The sequence below is a fragment of the Akebia trifoliata genome, chromosome 5 (genome assembly GCF_017979445.1).
Source record: "Akebia trifoliata isolate Shusen 1 chromosome 5, ASM1797944v1, whole genome shotgun sequence".
In the NCBI taxonomy this organism is placed as follows: Eukaryota; Viridiplantae; Streptophyta; class Magnoliopsida; order Ranunculales; family Lardizabalaceae; genus Akebia; species Akebia trifoliata.
Window position 1 is genome coordinate 29,690,009 of NC_141379.1, and position 20,146 is coordinate 29,710,154.

The 20,146-nt window shown below is 34.7% G+C and overlaps 1 protein-coding gene across 7 annotated transcripts; it reads left to right on the forward strand.

Moving 5' to 3' along the window:
* The first annotated feature begins 1,708 nt into the window (after positions 1 to 1,708).
* On the forward strand, positions 1,709 to 19,614 carry PSAT1 (phospholipid sterol acyl transferase 1). 7 transcript variants are annotated; one of them, XM_086443568.1, is made up of 16 exons: positions 1,711 to 2,051; positions 4,130 to 4,265; positions 5,715 to 5,859; positions 7,017 to 7,186; positions 7,288 to 7,364; positions 9,569 to 9,782; positions 9,877 to 10,051; positions 10,951 to 11,050; positions 13,415 to 13,509; positions 15,293 to 15,344; positions 15,488 to 15,559; positions 16,840 to 17,008; positions 17,406 to 17,510; positions 17,596 to 17,680; positions 18,910 to 19,001; positions 19,238 to 19,614. In XM_086443568.1, the coding sequence occupies exons 1-15, from the start codon at positions 1,797 to 1,799 to the stop codon at positions 18,989 to 18,991; spliced, it is 1,932 nt and encodes a 643-aa protein (XP_086299694.1). In that variant the 5' UTR covers positions 1,711 to 1,796; the 3' UTR covers positions 18,992 to 19,001; positions 19,238 to 19,614. The 7 variants fall into 7 exon arrangements, 3 of the variants coding, with proteins under 3 accessions (XP_086299696.1, XP_086299694.1, XP_086299695.1); XM_086443569.1 differs by having other exon boundaries at positions 17,596 to 17,640; XR_015178786.1 differs by lacking the exon at positions 19,238 to 19,614 and having other exon boundaries at positions 1,710 to 2,051; positions 17,416 to 17,510; positions 17,596 to 17,640.
* The last annotated feature ends 532 nt before the right edge of the window (positions 19,615 to 20,146 follow it).

The window sequence follows — 20,146 nt, forward strand, 5'->3', positions numbered from 1 at the left end:
GGTACATTTTGGAGTGGGATGTATAGAAGAAAGTGGGTGCAAATAGAACGGCCCTTTAACTAAAGCCAGCCTGATTTTCATGAACTGCAAAGATAAGTTGGTTAAAGTCACTTTAGTGTTGGCTGCAAAGATAAGTTGGTTAGATTTTTCGAGAAATTTTTGACGGTTGGATATGATGTTCATCTTGGATTGAATAAAAAAATATTAAAATATTTTTGGATCATCATTTTAGAAGATATGGTTGGAGTTCAAACACCTTGAACATCCAAAATGATGATCTATAATGTTCACATCCTTCATTATGGAATATCAAAACAGAATTTTCCCTTGGAATTGTTCTTACGCCTTTTCTTTGATTATCTTTCTGGGAAATCTGTACATCTCTCTTGAATTTTTTTGCAGCTTCATGCCCAAAGGCAATCCATATTTGATGTGGGAATTATTTATGTTGATTCTCGAAAAATTACGAATTCCTTGAACATTTACAATATGGAATAAAAAAATTTAGAATAAGATTACCTCTTCTAACCCCTACGATTGGAACATAAACTTTTATGAAAATGTTATATCAAATCATGCACCAGGTTCAAATTTGATTACAAAAACAATTGAAACTCCCTCAAATGGATATGTAAAATAAAATTAGATGGTAATCAACCTTAGATTAATAATCTTCAAAAAATAATGTACTGTTTTTCCATTTGATTTCACAATTTTAAAATTTGTGTCATTCGAATGTGACAAAATTAATTTGATTCATCATTCAGATAGACTCATCCGAGATTTAAAAAAGGATAATGTTGAAGTAACATTGTAAGGGACATCGTGAGGGACATTTCTGATGTGGATGTGTGTCATAACCATAAACACTTTTCATTGAGATCTCAATGTCATCCACAATGTTACTCTAGCACAACTCTTTAAAAAATCTCAAATAATAATAAAATTAGTCTGAGGCAACTATATATATATATATATTTATAAAACCTTAAACCCATAATAATATAATATTGTTCATTTTGAATAAAAGTGTGCACTGCTTTAAAACATGTTATACCATATAAGGTATAATTTGTCTTTATAGCCCTTGTGGACTAAAATTCCACACAACTCTTTGCTATTCCACCTTATAATGTGACGGTTCTACTTCAACACCTTAGTTTTCATAGCCCGTTGCACGTCTAGCTAGTGGCACACCAGAAAAGTTGTAACAACCTCCTCACTAAATAAGAAGAACCATCTTCGGCTGTAATACTATTTGTGATGCCCTAGGGCCACAATAGTATGATATTATTCGTTTTAGACCAAAACTTGCATATAACTTTAAAATGCCTTATACTATATAAGATTTAGTTTTTCCTTATAATCCAAGCTCCAAACATTCTCTTGTTTGATGTGGGAATAAGTTTCACACTCCTCCCTGTCATTTTACCTTGTAACGTGACGATTCTACTTCAACACCTTGATCTTCGCAGTCCTTTTCACGACTAGCCAGTGGCACACTGGCGAGATTGTGATATTTATAGTAAAATAAATATTTTTTTTTTATGATTTATACATATTATGTAAATAGAAATTTGATCCATCTATATTTTATTGAAAGTTATAAACCAAGTTAATTAATCTAAGAAGAGATGACTCGGGCGAATCAACTCGGAGACTGAATACCGAGTTTTAAAACCAGGAATCCAACGCTCAAGTCTCAACTAATCAATCCGCAGTTCGAACTCAAAGCTGGAACAATAGAAATATAGAATAGAACACGACCATTCATCTCTCTTTCTTTTTGAGCGAGAATGAGAGAATTTCGAAGCTGGTTTTCTTCTTGTTTCGGTCCTCTGTGTTACCACATCGTTGCGTTTCTCCTTATCGGATCTTTCCACGGAAGCTTCGTTCATGGCGGAGATTTCTACGGAGACTACTCTAAGCTCTCTGGAATTATAATCCCAGGTTACGCTTCGACTCAGCTCCGAGCTTGGTCCATCCTCGACTGCCCTTATTCACCTCTCGATTTCAACCCTCTCGATTCAGTCTGGCTCGACACCACCAAAGTAAAGCTTTCCTCACGATCCTTCCTCACCTTCATCATTGCTTCAATTTTTTTTTCTTCATCTAGGTTTTCGTTATTAGTTCAGTTGTTCTATCAATCTCTTAAACCTTTTTTGATTCTTGAGTTGTTTATCTTTCTTTGCTTAGTAGCATTTGCAAATTGTGTAGCTTTTTTATTTTTATTTTTATCATTGAATGTTTGTATTCAGCTTGTTTAGAGTGTAATTGGTCTCATAATGTATTAAATATTGGCTTTGTATCTTATTCAAAACTTATTCATTTCTATTGTATTTTGTACTGGAGTTTAAATTCATCAATTTTGAATGGGTATGTATTGTAGACTGCATCTTGATACAAACATAACCAATGCACGTAGGTGTTAATGGTGTGGGAATTTAAGCTCTTACCCCTTTGTGGTCATAACCATAGTAACCAAGTTTGGATTCCATAATTATTCAGTTGCTTAGGATAAATTTGGGAAAGTTTCGTTTAAAATTGGCAAAATTTCAAGGTAATACACAGATGATGTTTTTGGGTTTCTTACAAAAACCCTATCTTCAACCTCCCTAAAAACCAAACCAAATAAAATCTTAGGTTCAAGAGTAAAAATGTTGCCATATTCATTCGGCAATTAATTGATAATTCTTCGATTCATCGTTTAAATCAGCTAGTCCCTTATTTGGAGAATTTTATAGATTTTTGGAAAAATTCGGAGAATTTTGTGACTATATTCATAACACACCACCATACTCTGCATTCAACATTTGCAAGGTGGTTCACTCTGCGGAGGTTTTCACGTTGTTACTTCTTTTCTAGGCCCCTAGAGAGCCCTTTCCCTAGGGCTCTGTGTAGGGCTGTCGATGGGTGAGTTCAGGCCAGGCTTGGTTGAACCCTAAATCCATAAAGAGACGGGCTTTACCTAAACCAGCCCTATACCCTTATCAGTCCTAAATCAACTAAACTCTAGCCCTTACAAGCTCAGGCCGGGTTAGGGCAAAAAAAAGACTATAAATCAACAGTTTAATGAAAGGAGTGAACTTTTCTAATATATATATTCCTTTTGTTTTTGAAGATTATTCAATCAAATTTAAAATTATTGCCCTATTTTACTGATAAAAAAATAGTTATAGATGAGAGTTAAATATAATTATACAATGTATTTTACATTTATTTAAGTTTGAATTGAAAAATATTCATATAACTAAATACATAATGTATATATCCATAAGATTTAGTAGCGGACCGGGCAGACTCGACACTATAAAGCCCTAGCCCAACCCGGATTTGGCGGGCCGACAATTGTTGAGTTTGGCCCTACCTTTGTTGAAGCAATATGAAGGCCCTAACCATTGTCTTGTCGGGTGGGCTGGGACCAGGCTAAGGGGCCAACGGGCTTGATTGACAACCCTAGCTCTGTGTCAGCTTTTACTATGGTACCCTTCTTAGGTCCTTAGGTATCCCTTTCCCAAAGTTGTCCCTTCCATTGATGCTTTTTGGTGGTTGACTCAGTGACAACTCACTCACTCTAGTACACTTCTTTTTGAGTCCTCAGTTAGCTCTTTCCCCAAGTCTTGCCGTTTGAGGTTTTAACCTAAGATGTGGTGTTGGCTTTGTTACCATTTGATTCACACCTATACAATACACAAAAACACCTAGGTGTTAATTGTGTTGAAAGTTAAATCCTTATCTATTTCAAATTCACGACACATCTTAAGAAGAAGTACTATTACTTTATTAGGTAAGTGGGTCTGCAAAGTGGAAATTTGGAAGTTGACTTGAAGCAAAGTCAATGATCCGATTCTGCTAGCTGAGTGAAATTTTATTTCACAATTCATTTTGTGGTTGTATTTGGTAATCTTAATTGCTTGGAAAAGCTAATTATTGTGAACAAAAACATATATTATCGATGTGTTTCTCTGTGGGGATAATGACTAATTCTTGTGTCCTAGAAAAGGGGAATGTGAAGTTAATTTCATTTGGTGTTTATAAATGTTCCACACAAAAATAGATAGACGTGCTACTTTGCATAGCATTCCTTAACCTTTGAAGTGGATGATCTCAGGGTATTTATTTCATGCAGGTTCTTTCTGCTGTAAATTGTTGGCTTAAGTGCATGTTGTTGGACCCTTACAATCAAACAGATCACCCTGAATGCAAATCGCGACCTGATAGTGGTCTCTCTGCAATTACAGAAATTGATCCAGGCTATATAACTGGTAATATCTTGTTTGCATGCTTGTTTGTTTTCTATAAATTTATTCATTCTTTTATCTTTAAGTCTTTTCATTTTCAATCCTGGGAGTTGTTAACTTTGTTAGAGCTTACCATTGTGTTCATTTTTCGAAGTAGCATCTATTATGGTTGAATTCTTGACCAAGGGTTTTCAATTAACTGGAGAAGGCAGCAATCTGGATAACATATATCATTCCTTAGTGTACCATAAGAATGTGTTGAGGTAGTAAAAGTATACTATATTTTTGAAGTGGTTAATGTTGTTTCTTGTTTGTGAATGTTAATGTTAGTAAATGGGGAATGTTTTACCATCACTGTCTTGCCCCCCCTTCCAAATTTTATGTTTTCAATCAGAAACGAGGGCTAATTATCTGTTGGTCTACATTACTTTGTTCCCCTTCTACAAAGAAATCCTTCACATTTCACATCACACTTTTTGAGGTGGCTGTGCCAATTTCTCAAGTCTCAACTTCTATTTGTTGCTTTAAGATATAATGTTCTAGAATTACAATGTCAAAAGCACCTAGTGTCCTAGAATTATAATGTTCTGTTATATTTTGTAATGTGAGCTAAGGCCTGATACTTGAGAATCATTAGCAAATTTGTTTGCTTCAAAAAAGTGAAGTGTTGAAACTGAAGCTGTTGAAATTTGATATGGGGATGTGGAAAAGTTAGGTATAGTTTTGTCCTATGGAAAGAAATTTCTGGCTTGAAAGCGAAGAAGATGCTGATGACCCTATCCTTAATTATTTTCTCTAGTAAACACATAAAAACTCCATAAGTATAACCATGGGTTTCTACAGTGAAACCTAAACTTTATCATGGCCTATGACAAACCTCACTAGTACGTATCACCATATCAGGACCGCTGTTCTTGTGATACATTACTTCTGTTTGATTGGACCACCACCATCCACCGTGTTCCAACCTTCTTTTGGCGCTACAAATTCTGTTGCGAGACTTGAACTTATTCATCATTTAATTACTCTGTGTTGTGCTTTTCAGTGTCTTGATCATTCTTGCCAATTATTCATCAATTCATCCAATCAATCCTTCTTTCTCTTTATACCTCAGAAGAACCTGCTTGCATTATGGATGACTAAGGGTTATTGATGTAGAGACCTTGTTTTTCACATTTGAGTGCTAGCGTTGTGTTGGAGAAGTGGGAACCTTAATCACTTTCCCTTTCCTATTTATATTGATGAAATTTTACTTTTCAAAAGATAATTATTTTTTACCATACCCATTGGATGTTGCTTCTCAAAGGGAACTCAGTCACCAACTTGTTTTTTATTTTCGCAACTATTGAGACAAGTTATACAGATTCTTCTGTTGTTAGATCACTTTTTTTTGGTAGAACTGCATGCGTATACCTAAAAAATTTCTCTTTCTTTAATGGACCATTCTCACCTAGAAAATGATGCATGAATCAGGTCCTCTTTCTTCAGTCTGGAAAGAATGGGTTAAATGGTGCATAGAATTTGGTATCGAGGCAAATGCAATCCTTGCTGTTCCATATGATTGGAGGCTGTCAGCATCAATGCTTGAGCAGAGAGATCTTTACTTTCACAAGCTAAAGTATGTAGATCTTTGATTTGTTCTTTGCTGCATACTCACAGGCTATTTTCTCCAGCTACATATATTTGGTTGTGTTCATTGTTCAAAATTGTTTCATTTCGGTGGAGCATTCTGTTTTTGGCCTAGACTGGAACTAAACATTGAATGTTTCGGATTGTCTCGAAATGTTTCAGAATGTCCAGGAATGTTTCAGTTGAGACCATCTCAGTTTTTCTTCTGACCAAAACATTGTCTAAAACAAGATTCTTACCTTGGTTTGTTGCTTATTTATTCTGTAGGTTTATGTAAATGAGGTGTTAACCTGAATTAGTCTTGGCTGTGTTGCTTATTCGTTCTGTAGCTTTTTGTAATGTGGGTAATAACCCGAATTAGTCACCCTCGACTCCATGATGAAGTTGGCTACTTGGCATCACGCATTCTATATCTTGAAGAACTTTTGAATATGAAATGGATGAGGTCTAAGGGTGTAATGCACACCACATGATAATGTGGAAACTGTTGTTTTCTTCTTCTTCTTTTTTGGTTCTATTTTTTTATTTTTTATTTTGTTATCAATGCGGATGCCTGTGTTGGGGACACTAGTATCTCGGATATTGGAAGTAAAACAATGAGGCCAGAAACCTGAAGGACCATGTTAGAATGATCCAAATCAAGGGGTTTTTGTTTCCCTATTGGAGCTTGGAATGATGGCACAGGCCACAAAAATGGGTTTAGATTAACGCTTATATCACTAGCCATCCCATTCTTGGAAGCAGACATTAGTAACACTTTTTTCCAAATGTGCCGTTTAATGTTAAGTTGTGCACTTATTGTTTTCCAACCAATAACAGCACCGGTAGCTATTGTCACATATCTGGGTGATATTCTCGTGGCAAACGGTTTGCATATGCTTTACAAAGTATGGTTAAATGATCATTTAATGTGCATATTATCGGTCAAGAGGCATATTATAAATTTCTACATTTGGAAGTTAAAATCTCTCTTTCTCTCTCTCATATATATATATATATATATTTTAAATACAAGGTACTCTTGGCTTTGGACAAGTCCAGTCAGATGAATTGTTCTCACGGGCAAGAATTAATGTTATAATATAGTTATTTGCTAAGAGTTAGTAAATGTATGATTTAATCTTGAAAAATTTCTCATTGTTACAGACTGACTTTTGAAACTGCTCTTAAACTTCGTGGGGGTCCTTCATTAGTTTTTGCCCATTCTTTGGGAAACAACGTCTTCCGCTACTTCTTGGAATGGCTGAAGCTAGAAATTGCACCAAAAAAGTATGTCCAATGGCTTGATGACCACATACTTGCCTATTTCGCAGTTGGTATTCTCTTTATTTCCTTTGAAACCAATTTGCTTTAATTCTTCGTCCTTAGATAATGGCAGTATGTACCATTTACCTAATCACCTCGTGGTTGTTTTCAGGAGCCCCTCTTCTAGGTTCTTCTCAGACAGTCAAAGCAATGCTGTCTGGAGAGACGTTTGGCCTTCCGGTTGCTGAGGTCTCTCTCTCTCTCTCTGACATACTTCTCTGATTATAGACCAGTAGCTAATGCATTTTATTTAGGGAGCTTATTGTTTGGTAATAAGGTTTTCCCATCCATTTTTTGTAGTTATGAACAGAAGCATATTATTGAAAAGTTAGTTTTCTTTCGGTGAATCATGAAAGCACATTTGTTTATATGTCAGCTGCATTTAGGGGTCAGTAGACATGACCTGGAATCAGTTCTAGCTTAAGATGAACCCTATGTTTCCATGAACTAGGACTTGTCAAATATATATGCCATCAAGGTTGTGTTGAAGGATTTGAAGAACAATTGTTTAAGAGAGGATACCACCTTAAAAATGGAATGTGAAGGAATTGTGTAGCAGATCCCGGATATTTTTGATGGGGATTTGTTGATTGATTGACTGTTTAGTCATTATAAGAACTGGTGGGGGCATGTCAGTACTTGTTGTGGTAGAGGTAGTAATGCGGAACGCAACTGATTATGAGAATTACTGCAATTTTATTTCGTCAGTGGCGAAATCTTCCCAGTCGAGGAGAATTGACGAGGACATCAAATCTTAAAGCATAGATTTTAGTTTTTATCTAGATTTCTGTTTTAAGGTTTTATTTTCATGTTTTTTGAACTTATTTTGATGTTTTATTGGCTCATGGCCTTAGTATAGTATGTAGGGGCAGTTTATTAACTTTACTTTGTCTTTTATTTAAGTTTATTAGGGTTTGAAAATTAGGAGAGAGAAAGTTACGAAATTTAGGTTTATTTATTTGGTGTTTTAGTTTGATTAGGACTCTTAAATTTATTTTCTTTATATAGATTGTATTAGTTTTTTTATATATATTAATGAATGAACAATGAAGATTTTGATGAATAAAGAATGTGTTTCTTTAATGGAGTGAAATGAGTTCTCCACCATTTTTGATGTGATCTCAAGAAACTCTTGGTGTGATTTCAAGGTTCTATCTTTCTATCCCTTCTTTTAATCTTTTTTTATTTTTTATTTTTATTTTTTTTTCATCTTGATTCTTGATTTTTGAATTCCCTTTCTTGATTCTTGATTCTACAAATCCCATTTTGTTTTACCCTTTAATCTTTCTCCACTTTCTTTAACCCTTACTTTATTAATCTCCTAAACCAAATCTACCCTATACCCAAATACCCTAAATCCCCTATTTTTCTAAAATCAAAATTTATTTTTATTGTCGCCCAAATCCTTAACCCAATCCCCAACCAGATTTTCCTAAATCCCCTATTTTTTCAAAATCAAATTCCATTTTCTTACATTGAGATTTGGGGTCATACTTGCCCAAAATCCAAAGTCAAATTCCATTTTCTTATCTCCCCTCATCGTCCCACATCAGGTAGATGTGGCGAAAAAAATAATTGGATAGTGAAAAATTGAACAGAGGTGAGTTTACTCTTTTAATTATTTCAACATTAAAGAGAAAAGAGAGGGGGAGGCTTAAGGAAGAACATTGCAAACTTTAGGCAACTGTTTGCCCTTCAGTAGTCTTTATAATAGTAAAGATCTGTTTTTCGACACTGTTAGTCTAATCAGATATATTAAACTGTAATAAGGTGAAATATGATACACCATATTATTCTCACGAGGATTAGACTTCATACAGATTAGGATGAGATTGGTTAAGAGTTTGAGTTTATGTTTAGTTAAGTTTTCTCCCCATTGATTTTTATATAAAACCTATCAGGGTCATGCAATTGTTATCGGAGAATCAATAAAATCTTTGCGTTATGCGACAGAAATATCACTTGAAAAATGCTTAAAATGCATTCTTGTACTAGGCATATTTTGGTGCTTTGAGGATACCTAACACAATAATAGTTATGAAGTTTGGCCGTGGTGAGTTATTCAATTGTTGGTCCAAGTTTTAGGATGTGCACTATTTTCTGCTATGGTTTGTTCCTGCTTTCCCTTTCATTATTGGCCATGGGACTATGTTTAGCAATTTTAATTTTTTAATTTTTAAAATTTTTTTTATCATTTGTACCAAAGGATTACTCTATGATTGAAGATGTCATTTGTAACCAACCTTTTTTATAGTATACATTTTCTAAATGATCTAGTGACCTTACACTAGCTTCTTGGGGCTTTCAGGATTTTTTTGACCGCAGTCTCCTTGTGTTATTTGGTAATCATCTGTATTAACACATGATAATTGTTTGCTTGTGCAATATATCAGGGAACTGCCAGATTAATGTTTAGATCATTTGGTTCTTCACTATGGATGATGCCATTCTCGAAGTATTGTAGGACTGATAATATATATTGGAAGCATTTCTTTGAGGGAAGAGAGAAGGCCCATCACAAGTACCACTGTGATGGCATGGAATATCGATTAAATTACTCCGGATGGCCAACAAATATTATAGTCATTGAAATTCCTTCAAAGCGAGGTGCAGCTTGAGAGCCTTATGCATCTCTAAGATGGATATAACTTTTGTATTAATTAATGCTTATAATCTTCTGTTCATGGATTTATATTTGCAGGCGTTGATGCCTATCCATCAATTTCAGAAGTGGCAGAGAGTAATCTTTCTAGCATGGAGTGTGGACTCCCTACTCAGTTATCTTTTTCTGCCAGAGAAATATCAGATGGGACGTTTTTCAAAGCAATAGAGGATTATGATCCAGATAGCAAAAGGCTCTTGTATCAGCTACATAAGTGAGTTCTGTTGTTATTAACTGGTTCGTTCATGCATCTTCACGCGTTATTGCTAGTTGCTAATGCTAAGGAAAAGATTGGTTCTTAACTAGGTGAATAATGATGCATGATTTCTGGCCCCAATGGTTGTATAACTGGCTGCTTGTGTTGAAAATAATTTTACTTTTCTTGGGTCATTGGGGTGAGTTTGTGATGATTGTGTTCTAATTGATTGGGGTTATGCTTCGTTTCATCAATTAGGAGATCAGGTAGTCATTTATATACTAAGTCAGCTTGCTCGGTCTCCCATTCTGTGGAATACATCTGTTTGGATAGCTCTAGTATGTAGAGTTTGTTTCTCTTGGTTCTTGCAGCATGATACAGACATTGTATGCACATCCTCTGCAACAATTGTTTTTTAAATATAAATAAAAGGAAGCAAGTTTACAAGATGGAGTTTGAAAAAATCTCTCAAAAAAAGAAAATGAAAAATAAAACAAGCCAACAAAGGTGTTTTCTGCAACATTCATTTTATTTGGTGGTGAAAAAGAACTCTTCATTATCAAGGGACTGAAACATGTTCCATTGTATGTCGAGCTAATCTTCAAAACTTGTAATGTTTTATGAGCTGAGTTCAGCACACATTTGTTGCAAAAGAAGTTTGTTACTTGTACATTTTTAATGACATGTAGCTCTTTTATACCTCTTTATAAAGCCACATTTCTTATTTTCCATGCCAAACATGTGATCATTTGCCTTCGAAGGCAAGATGACCAAATTTGTTTATTTTTATTTTTTAAATTACATACTTTCTCACTATTCTCTGTACATTTTGAGATTCTCATTATGAAAAAAAAAATGTGTAATTCTGTTGTAAAATCTTTCCAACAGGTTTATGTTTGCAATGCTGGATATTTCAGGTTGTATCATGGTGATCCAGTGTTAAATCCTCTTACACCTTGGGATAGACCACCTTTGAAGAACATTTTTTGTATATATGGAGTAGATTCAAAGACTGAGGTATAGCTGCTTCGTTTGACCAAAAGCAGCATTCTTATTTGCAGTGGCCCAACTATAGATACTTCTAGAACCATGTCTATCAATTGCGTTCAAGAATTATTTGTTTATTTTACTATACTAATAATGATTCTTACATGGCTTGCATTTTTTGCAAAAAATATTTATGATTTTTTTTTACTGCTCCCTCCTTTGTTTATCTAAATATTGGACTTTTTTCCCCCTTAAAACTAAAACTGTCAACCTTCATTTTTAGTTGGTATCTGGATGTGAGGTGGTGGAAGAGAGAGGTAGTGGGAGCTTATAGATGTGTGGGTGAGCAATCTTCATGGATTCTCGCATGGGTGTACGTTTCATGGAACCAATTTTTGGAGGAATTAGATGATGTAGAAGGTGATTTGGACTTCTCTTGGTATATGGGAGTGGGGATTTGATGCCCATAGATTCTTTGATGAAAAGAACAATGGTGGCAAGGTGACAACAAATATGAGGGATTTTGTTAATAGGAACTTTCTGATATATCTTCCACTGGAAGGCAACTTGCTTACTTGGACAAAGAATCAAGAAAATCACATTCTTTATAGACTAGATGGCTTTCTGATCCTTGGAGGTTGAGGGCACATTTTCTGGGAGTCACCTAGATAGTCAAACTCTGACCTATTTCAGACCATGTTTCCTTGATTTTGGAAAGTAATAGGTGTCCATCTCCTTTTCTACTTGAAAATGTGTGTTAAGGATCCGAACTTCATAGATAAAATGCAAGGCTAGTGCAACTCCTCGTTTGAAGGGAGAGTTGGATTTATTTCTAGAATGAAACTTGAAGTCCTTGTGGAAAAAAAAAAATAGAAGTTTGGAAGAGTTGAGCTCAAAAAATTTGGCCCTTGGCACAATAGCAAGAATAGACAAAAAAAAAATAAGAGACCGGATCTATTTCAGCTAAAGAGGAGTATAATAATCGACCTTAAAGTGGAATACCCCAGCGGGTAGTCAAACTTGAGGAGATTGGTTAAATAAAAAAATCCATAGGTGAGATGATTGAAGGGTGGTGATAACAATTAATTTTTTAGTTACATGACAAATGCCCGAATAACATTCTCTTTATCTCTTCTATAAACCTTTTCTATTGTTTCTTCCTGGATTGTAGGTGGTAATGTTTATAACCCTTTTGAGAAGCTTACTATCCAAGGAAGATACATTTGAGTATCTTAGGACCAAGTTTGGTACAGAAGGCATTTTGTATATAGATAAGGAGAATGGTCTAGTCATAGGAGTTCAAATGTAGATTTGAAGTTCAACACTAGACGGCATGCACTTAATAAAAATATGATATTGTGAGAATAGACTGACAAAAAAGTCTTGGGAACATTCATACCAAGTAAGAGGGTTTGAGCTATTTTGAGAATATGTTTTTCTTGCTGTCATACCTTATTCTTGTGGTTTATCAACACAAGTACTTGATGTTCAATCCCATGTTACATAAAAGAAGACTCAAGTCCCTAGTACACGCCCCCCATCTCCTCTCCTGGGTTTTATCAAGCTGAGTACATATCACCTTATGAAATTTCAGAAAATGAATATACTTCATACAAAATATGAATTTAGTACAAGAAAGTATTTTGTGTACAATCATCCGTAAAGTTATCTATGTGGCTACAGTTCTATTTTTTGTAGCTTATACCACCAAAGGATAGTTACCTTATTGTAACTGCGAGAATTTCATTTTGGTTGCTCCTGTTTTTATGTTTATAGATTGTGTGCCCCAATTTTATTCACTTGTTTGTGTGGGTGCTTGTGATTTTCTTTTAATATCATTTTGCTTTGGTCAGTAAAATCTTAGGTTTTTTCAATTGATGAGGTGGTGCCGTTGTGCCACCCTTGTGATTTTGGTATGAACTTGTCTTAGTGGCTACAGTTCTAGTTCTATAGCTTCACACCACTAATGGGTTGCCCCATACTTTGGTTTGATTCTAGTTTTCTGCTAATATGAAACCATCAGTGTGTGTTGTGGAGTAGGAATCAAAGTATCAGAAGCAAAAGTTCTAGTGATCAAGTGAGCACAAACCACTGAATGACACACTGAGAGGATAGGGACCCAAAAAAAAAAACTTTGAGTATTTTTTGAAGTCTTCATTTGAATATAAGTGGTCTGTTGTGCTAATTGATTAAGTTACCTGTTAGTGAGCGAGTCTTCATAAATTTCAATAACAAATTTTCTTTTCCGTTGCTGCCTTCCCCCCCCCCCCCCCCTCTTCTTTTCTAAGATGCAATTACTTTATGGAGTAGACCTTTTGGTGGATGTTCTGCATTTCATTAGATATTTTATTCATGTGATTAATATTTAAGCTGTCTTGGCAACTTACAAAGCAGGTAGGGTACCATTTTGCTCCAAGTGGCAAACCATATCCTGATAACTGGATCATAACTGATGTCATTTATGAGATTGAAGGAGCTCTATACTCCAGGCAAGTTCTCTGAAACTTAGCTAAGAATCACTTTGGAATATGTTTATCAAACATGTTTGAGCATGTTGAAATACTTTAAGTTGACACTAAAACATAGCACCAAATTCAGTGATTTATTAAAAAAGTTGTGTATCAAATCGCAGCTTTTTTTCCTTCACTTTTAATTCTGGAAGTAAGCCTTTTTAAGTTTTTTTCTCCCTCCGAAGTGAAATTATTGATATATGGTCCTCAAAGACTGTAGATGGCATTGTAATAAAAAAGCAAGCACCAGGGGGATCATTTTAGAAATCTATGAGAAGTTTTCATGTGAGTTAAGCGTTCAAGTTGAAAATGAACCCTTTGAAGTGTGCATTTCGGCATGCCCACTGGACGAAATTTCATTCCAAGGGTTGTTTTTTCTTTTTTTAAATGATTAAAACTTGAAAATTTGGAAGTATCGTACAATTTTAATTTGATTCCAATTAGTTTGGAATTCGAATTGGGATATTCATCATCATTATCTATTCAATCTATTTAGAGCTTTGTGTTCTATTATTGTTCGTATGTTCATATCCGTTTTCACTACATCAATCAATGTTCCTTTGAGTTTTTCTATCATTCCTTTAGAACTTCAACTTATACCTTCCTTCTAATTAGGATAGTAATTGGCCTACATTGCACGTGACCAATACTTCTTAATCAATTTCCTCTAAGATTTTTACCTAGTAGAATTAGTACTTTTCACGAATGTGTTCATTTTTCATTTTATCTTTCTTAATCTTTGCACTCATCCGTTCAACGTCCTCATTTTTGCTACACTCAATCCATTTACGTGTTGTTTCTTGGTCACTCAACAGTCTCTCTCTCTCTCTCTCCTGCTTTGGAATCTATTTATAAAGTAGTTCAATTTCTAGTTTTTACTGAAGCTCCCGTTCCCAACATAGGGCCGCTTCCTAGTGCTTCCAATAACTGAGGCTTGGCTTGCTTTATGGAGCTAAATGCTGGGTGATCAAGAAGCAACATGTTAATAGATTGAGTGTAGGAAAGGTGAGGATATTATGCTGGAATAGCGGAAAGATTGAATCGGATAAATTATAAATGAATGAATCTGTGACAATGTAGGAGTAGCCCCAGTAAGTGTTTAACTTAGAGAAAGTCGATTGACACTGTTTGGTCTTGTACAATGAAGCCCCAGTTAGAAGGATTCTGAAAGTTGAAGGCTCAAAAAATGTGAGAGGAAGACCCAAAAGAATGTCAGTTGATGTAGTGAGAACAGATACAAACACACTTGCAATAATAGAAGCCATGGCTTTAGAAAGAATTGAATGTGGTAGAAGAATTGTTCAAACCAATGATGATGATACCTATATTGAATTTTAACAATTTCTTTAACTGCATATTTATTTATGCATTTATCAAAAGAAAAATTATTTATCTATTTAAGAAATTTATGCATGTGATGCTTCTGCCTCAAGTCTTTGGCTGGTGAAATGCCTCGCCTCATGCCTTAGCATTTAGAAATCCTTGTACACATTTCCTCAATATTAAGGGAAGGCCAACCAACGTGAATTTATCTGATGTTGTAATTAATCTAGATGCAACAAACAAAAGCATGGGACAATATATAAAAACAGAAAGTAGCTTGCCTGCATTATTAGTAAGCATTGGTTCTAATGCAACAATGGTTGCATCACAGATATTAATTGTTTCAAGTTTTTCACATAATCTTAATTGCAATCTTGTCAGATGTTTGACATATGCTTCAGTGTTTGAGATGTCGTTAGTTTTGATTTATTCTGATCAGGTCTGGGAATTTGGTTAGTGGGAATCCAGGAGTTTCAAGTGGAGATGAGACGGTATGGTTGAAAAATAATACGTGTCATTGTGTTCAAATGTTAGAAAGTTATTGAATTTTTCTCTTTCAGTTTTTCCCCATTGTATCTAACATCTCCTTCATGTGGTGTTCTATCTTAATTAAGTTCAGAAATATTTTTGGCAGGTACCATATCATTCCCTCTCGTGGTGCAAGACATGGCTTGGGCCTAAAGTGAACATTACAAGGGCTCCTCAGGTATCCCTTGTCAGTCCAATGAATAATTGTTAATTGCTTATTTGTATTTCCGTTACATCCTTCTTTACTTATGCAATTGCAAGCTCTGCCACTTGAAAGTTGGCATAAGGCTTTTGTCCAACTTGAGGACAACACATCCATCTCAAATTGTAGTACCTTTACTGGAAGCTTGGTTTTCGTCTCCCACAGACTGTCTCAAATTATTGGTGCAAAAGAATTTCATTGCATTGAGATACACAACACATCCATAGTCTTGAATACGAGAATAAAAAGAGAGGCAAGAGGACACGATCTTTTAGGGTTCACTATAACCGGAACTCCTGCCTCGGAATCTCAAAGCCTTTTCGTTTTTTTAATAATTAACTCTGCCAGTCAATTTCCCTATTTGCATAGTTGTACAAGCCCCTCTCCCTCCATTTCTAGATGGATCCAATAACTTACAATTTCAAAGGTAATTAATCTCTTAAGGTACGAGATTTGATAGATTCCATTTTCCAAAGCAAACTCTTTACAAATCTCAGTTCAGAAGCGAAGTTTGATTCTTTCCTTATCTTCCTGTTATAGGCTTCACCGGGAAATGCACAGTGGCACCCTTTGTATGCTTGTCCGAGATGGTCTTCTTCTTTTGTTGGCTTCTCCAATAATACTTTTGATGTGCCTTTTCCGAAGAAGTCTAACTTCCAGTCTTCCAAAATTCTTGGATGTTTAGATTTGGCTGCACGTATCTCTAGACGCCATATGTTTGGTTTATATCTAGAGAAAATGTTTGTACCCACAGATAACATTAAGAATACCCTCCATCTACTATGACAATCCTCACAAGAAATAAACATGACTTTTCCTCTCAAAATGAACTCCTGGCGTGTTTTGGACGGACTCTGTTGAAGCCCACAAAACCATCTTCAATTGAGGTCAAGAAATTCCACATTCTCTATCTAGAACATTCATCACCCTTCATCCCAACTAATCAAAATTCTTCTGAGTTCCCAATAATTGTATATTGTAACATGAAGTATCTCCTTAATCACATTCTTTCTAGAACCACTCAATCCTCTGAAATTTCAAAATTTTAAAATTCTTTCACCTTTTAATGACCCTCTAAATCAAGGACTTGGAGAAACATGTTCCATATTTTAAAATTTTTTAGTGACCATGCATTTGGTTATCAAGCTTTGTCAGTGATTTTTATTTCCAGTGTATTGAGTTCTGAAGCATGCAAAGTTACATTCTATGTTAGTAGAATTTAGCTGTATTTCTTAAGAAGTTTAGTCTGGTTGCAGTCAGAGCATGATGGGTCTGACGTGCAAGTGGACTTGAATGTAGAGCATCACCACGGCACAGATATAGTTCCAAACATGACCAGGACCCCTCGTGTTAAGTACATAACCTATTATGAAGATTCTGAAAGCCCTCCAGGAAAAAGGACAGCAGTTTGGGAAATTGATAAAGGTACTGTGAAAATTCCTTGTTTATAATGCATAAAATTACCTGCTTTATAACTTTCTCAATTTAGGATCGAAAAGATAAGTATTGATGTCGTTGGTGACAACTGCAATTAATGTGTTAAAGTTGATCGAAGTAGAATTATCTGCAGGAATGTTCTCCCATCTCTCTTTCTCCTCTCGCTCTTTCTTCTTTTTCCTCTGATCTTATCATCATCATGAAACTCTAGAGTGGTCTCCCAGTAGTTTCTTTTCCTAATAAAAGTCTTTAAATATCTGGATCCAGTTTGCATGAAAATGTGGCTTAAATCTTGTTTGCGCCCAGATATGAATTTTTCTTTCCTTTCAATCACCTTCAGCACATGTATGGTATATCAGATTAACTCTTCATCATCTTCCTGTAGCAAATCACAGGAACATTGTTCGATCTCCAGTTCTAATGCGAGAATTGTGGCTCCAGATGTGGCATGATATTCATCCCAATGCAAAATTAAAGTTCGTAACAAAAGGTAATCTTTTTTTTTTTTAATTTTTATAAATTATTTCTCCCACTATTTCAACACAATTCATTTCATATAAATCTTGCTTGAACAGCTAAGCGTGGTCCTTTGAGAAATGAAGACTGTTACTGGGACTATGGTAAAGCTCGGTGTGCCTGGACTGAATATTGTGAATATAGGTCATTTTTCTTTCTTCTTTTTTCGGCTTATGTGTTTTCTTAAAACATAAGTCTTAGATGCCCGGTTATGGATATGATCACTTACATTGAAACATAATATTTCAACATATTTCCAGGAAATATACCGATATATTCCCATTTCCACAAGGTCCGACACAAAATTTAACCGATAGTTTCCTTACGTATATATTTCGATTGAAATCACTATTCATTTTCGAAATATTTCAGTGAATAGTGAATTTCGACCGAAATAATCAAATGTTAGATATAAAAATGCAAGATTTCAGTGGAAATATTTCGATAAATAGTAAACTTTGATCGAAATATTCATATAGAACACATGCAATCGTTTATGTTCTTATTAGTTAGATATATTAGTAACTTAATCATACATTAATACATATATAAAAAAAATAAAAAATACATGATAAAGTGAGAATGTTATAATTAAAACATGATAGTGTATTTGTTTAAGGAAGTGATACATATTAAAGTATTTGTAGTTATGTGATATTATTATTCTTAATTTCCAATAAGCATATAGTTGTTTTAGGTGTCTGGCTCTTAGATACTCATTCCAACGTGCAGCAAAATTTTACTAACCTTTTATTTCTACAATTTAAATGGCTGCTTATTATATATATTTTTTTATAGGTTGCTGTTTATTATAGCTTGATGACTTATGAATGTGTTTTCATTTATGTTTTATTCTTCTGTACACTTTCAATGGAAACTTTCTTATCATTTCACAGTATTTCCATCATTTCCTTGAAAATTGTATTGATTCACATTGATCGAAATATTTCCATTTTCAAGATGATCGAAATAAACATCGAAATTGAAATTTAATACCCTGTATAGAAAACAGCGACATGACTCTTCATCTTACGAAATCCAATACATTAATATAAATAAATCTCCCATCCATTGAGTTGGTCACTTCTTTATCATTTAGTTTTAATATGCCAAGTATCGTGCTTGTTGTTGTTGCTGTTCAACAACATAATTAGAAAGATCTGCTATAATTTATATATATTTTTGTTTACAAAGTATATAAGAAAATTGTTAGGAGTTATAAAATAACCTATAATATAGTGGCTAGTACTGATTTCATGTCATATAGGTCCAATATGCATTTTGAAGTATCTAGCTATTATAGACATTATTAGAAACTGTTATTACAAACTATAATTATTTAAAACATTATTACAAGCTACATTGTGATTCAGGTATGTTTTTGGGGACGTTCACCTCGGACAGAGCTGCAGGTTAAAGAACTCTTCAGCCAATCTCCTCATGCATTATCTATAAGCTGTAAAAGGTACCCTTTACTTTTTTCTTGTTCTATTTACTCTTCTGATGATTAACATTTTTCAAATAAGGACTTGGTGGTAACATTCAGTGCTAAGCAAATCCTATGTTACTTGATTCGTGGGTTCGCTTAGTTCAAATTCGGGTTCACTGCTTGTGGTTTGCCACTTGAGAATGAATCCGGTTTGTAGGGGAGTGAGGATGAGAGATTTTGGGAAGAAAAATTCAAGCTTTTTTTATTTACAGGTTGAAGATGAGGGTATTTGGCAACTGACTGCCTACTCAGAAATCGACCCGAGGCAAGTGACCATCGAAAAACCTGGTAGGGGTGGAGAATTGGCTACCCTTTCAGTCACTTCAAAGCATCCAAAGCTCACAAACACAACCTTATGTGAATCACACGAATTGGCCCCTCCAGTCATCATGGAATTCAATGCAACATCAGCTTTTGGTACAAACACCACCACCATAAAACCAGAGAGAGGTTTGTATGATCTTCCTGTGTTGTGTACTAAATGCGGAACAGCTTCTTGTACTAGTGGATTTCATATAGGGCGGCTAGTTTAAAAGAGGAATTCTCTCATAGATTTGAATTGGAATGGTTCAGTAGTATTATTCACTCACCACGAATTCTATAGATGTGCAGTTGGGTATAATTGGGGTCAACATTTTCATTTGTTGCTAGTCCAACTAAATAATAGATGATTCCCACCTAAAAGTGGATCCAAAAGGGTAACCAAAAATTAAGGAAAATGTACATAAACTCCCTTGGAGTTCTGACAACTCCTAAGGAACCTTAATTTATGAAGTTTGTTACCCACCAAACCTCACCTTATGAAGTTTGTTACCCAGCAAAACCTGGAGTGAGATCCACGTCATAAAATTCAAAATTTTTGGGTTAAGAGTGGATTCTAAACGCTTGAATTATGGCATCCAAAAACATGATCTGATGCCTGGGTATCATAGAGGAAAAAATTATAAGAATTTCAAAAGAAAAAAAATTAATTTTCAGCATTGAATTTTAGTTTTAAACTTGGGAGTTTGATTATCATTCATATTGAACAACTACAATAAAGATCAAAACAGTCTTTTATTTTGATTTTTGTCTTTTGAAGTTTTTCCATGAAGTCTGGATTGTTAATTTTATAATTCATG

What these genes read in the sequence shown, in the direction of transcription:
- PSAT1 (XM_086443568.1), top strand. Translation starts at nt 1,797, where the DNA reads ATGAGAGAATTTCGAAGCTGGTTTTCTTCTTGTTTCGGTCCTCTGTGT. An exon ending in CTTTACTTTCACAAGCTAAA is followed by an intron (nt 5,860 to 7,016) that starts GTATGTAGATCT and finishes TCATTGTTACAG; the next exon opens with ACTGACTTTTGAAACTGCTC. An exon ending in ACTTGCCTATTTCGCAGTTG is followed by an intron (nt 7,187 to 7,287) that starts GTATTCTCTTTA and finishes GGTTGTTTTCAG; the next exon opens with GAGCCCCTCTTCTAGGTTCT.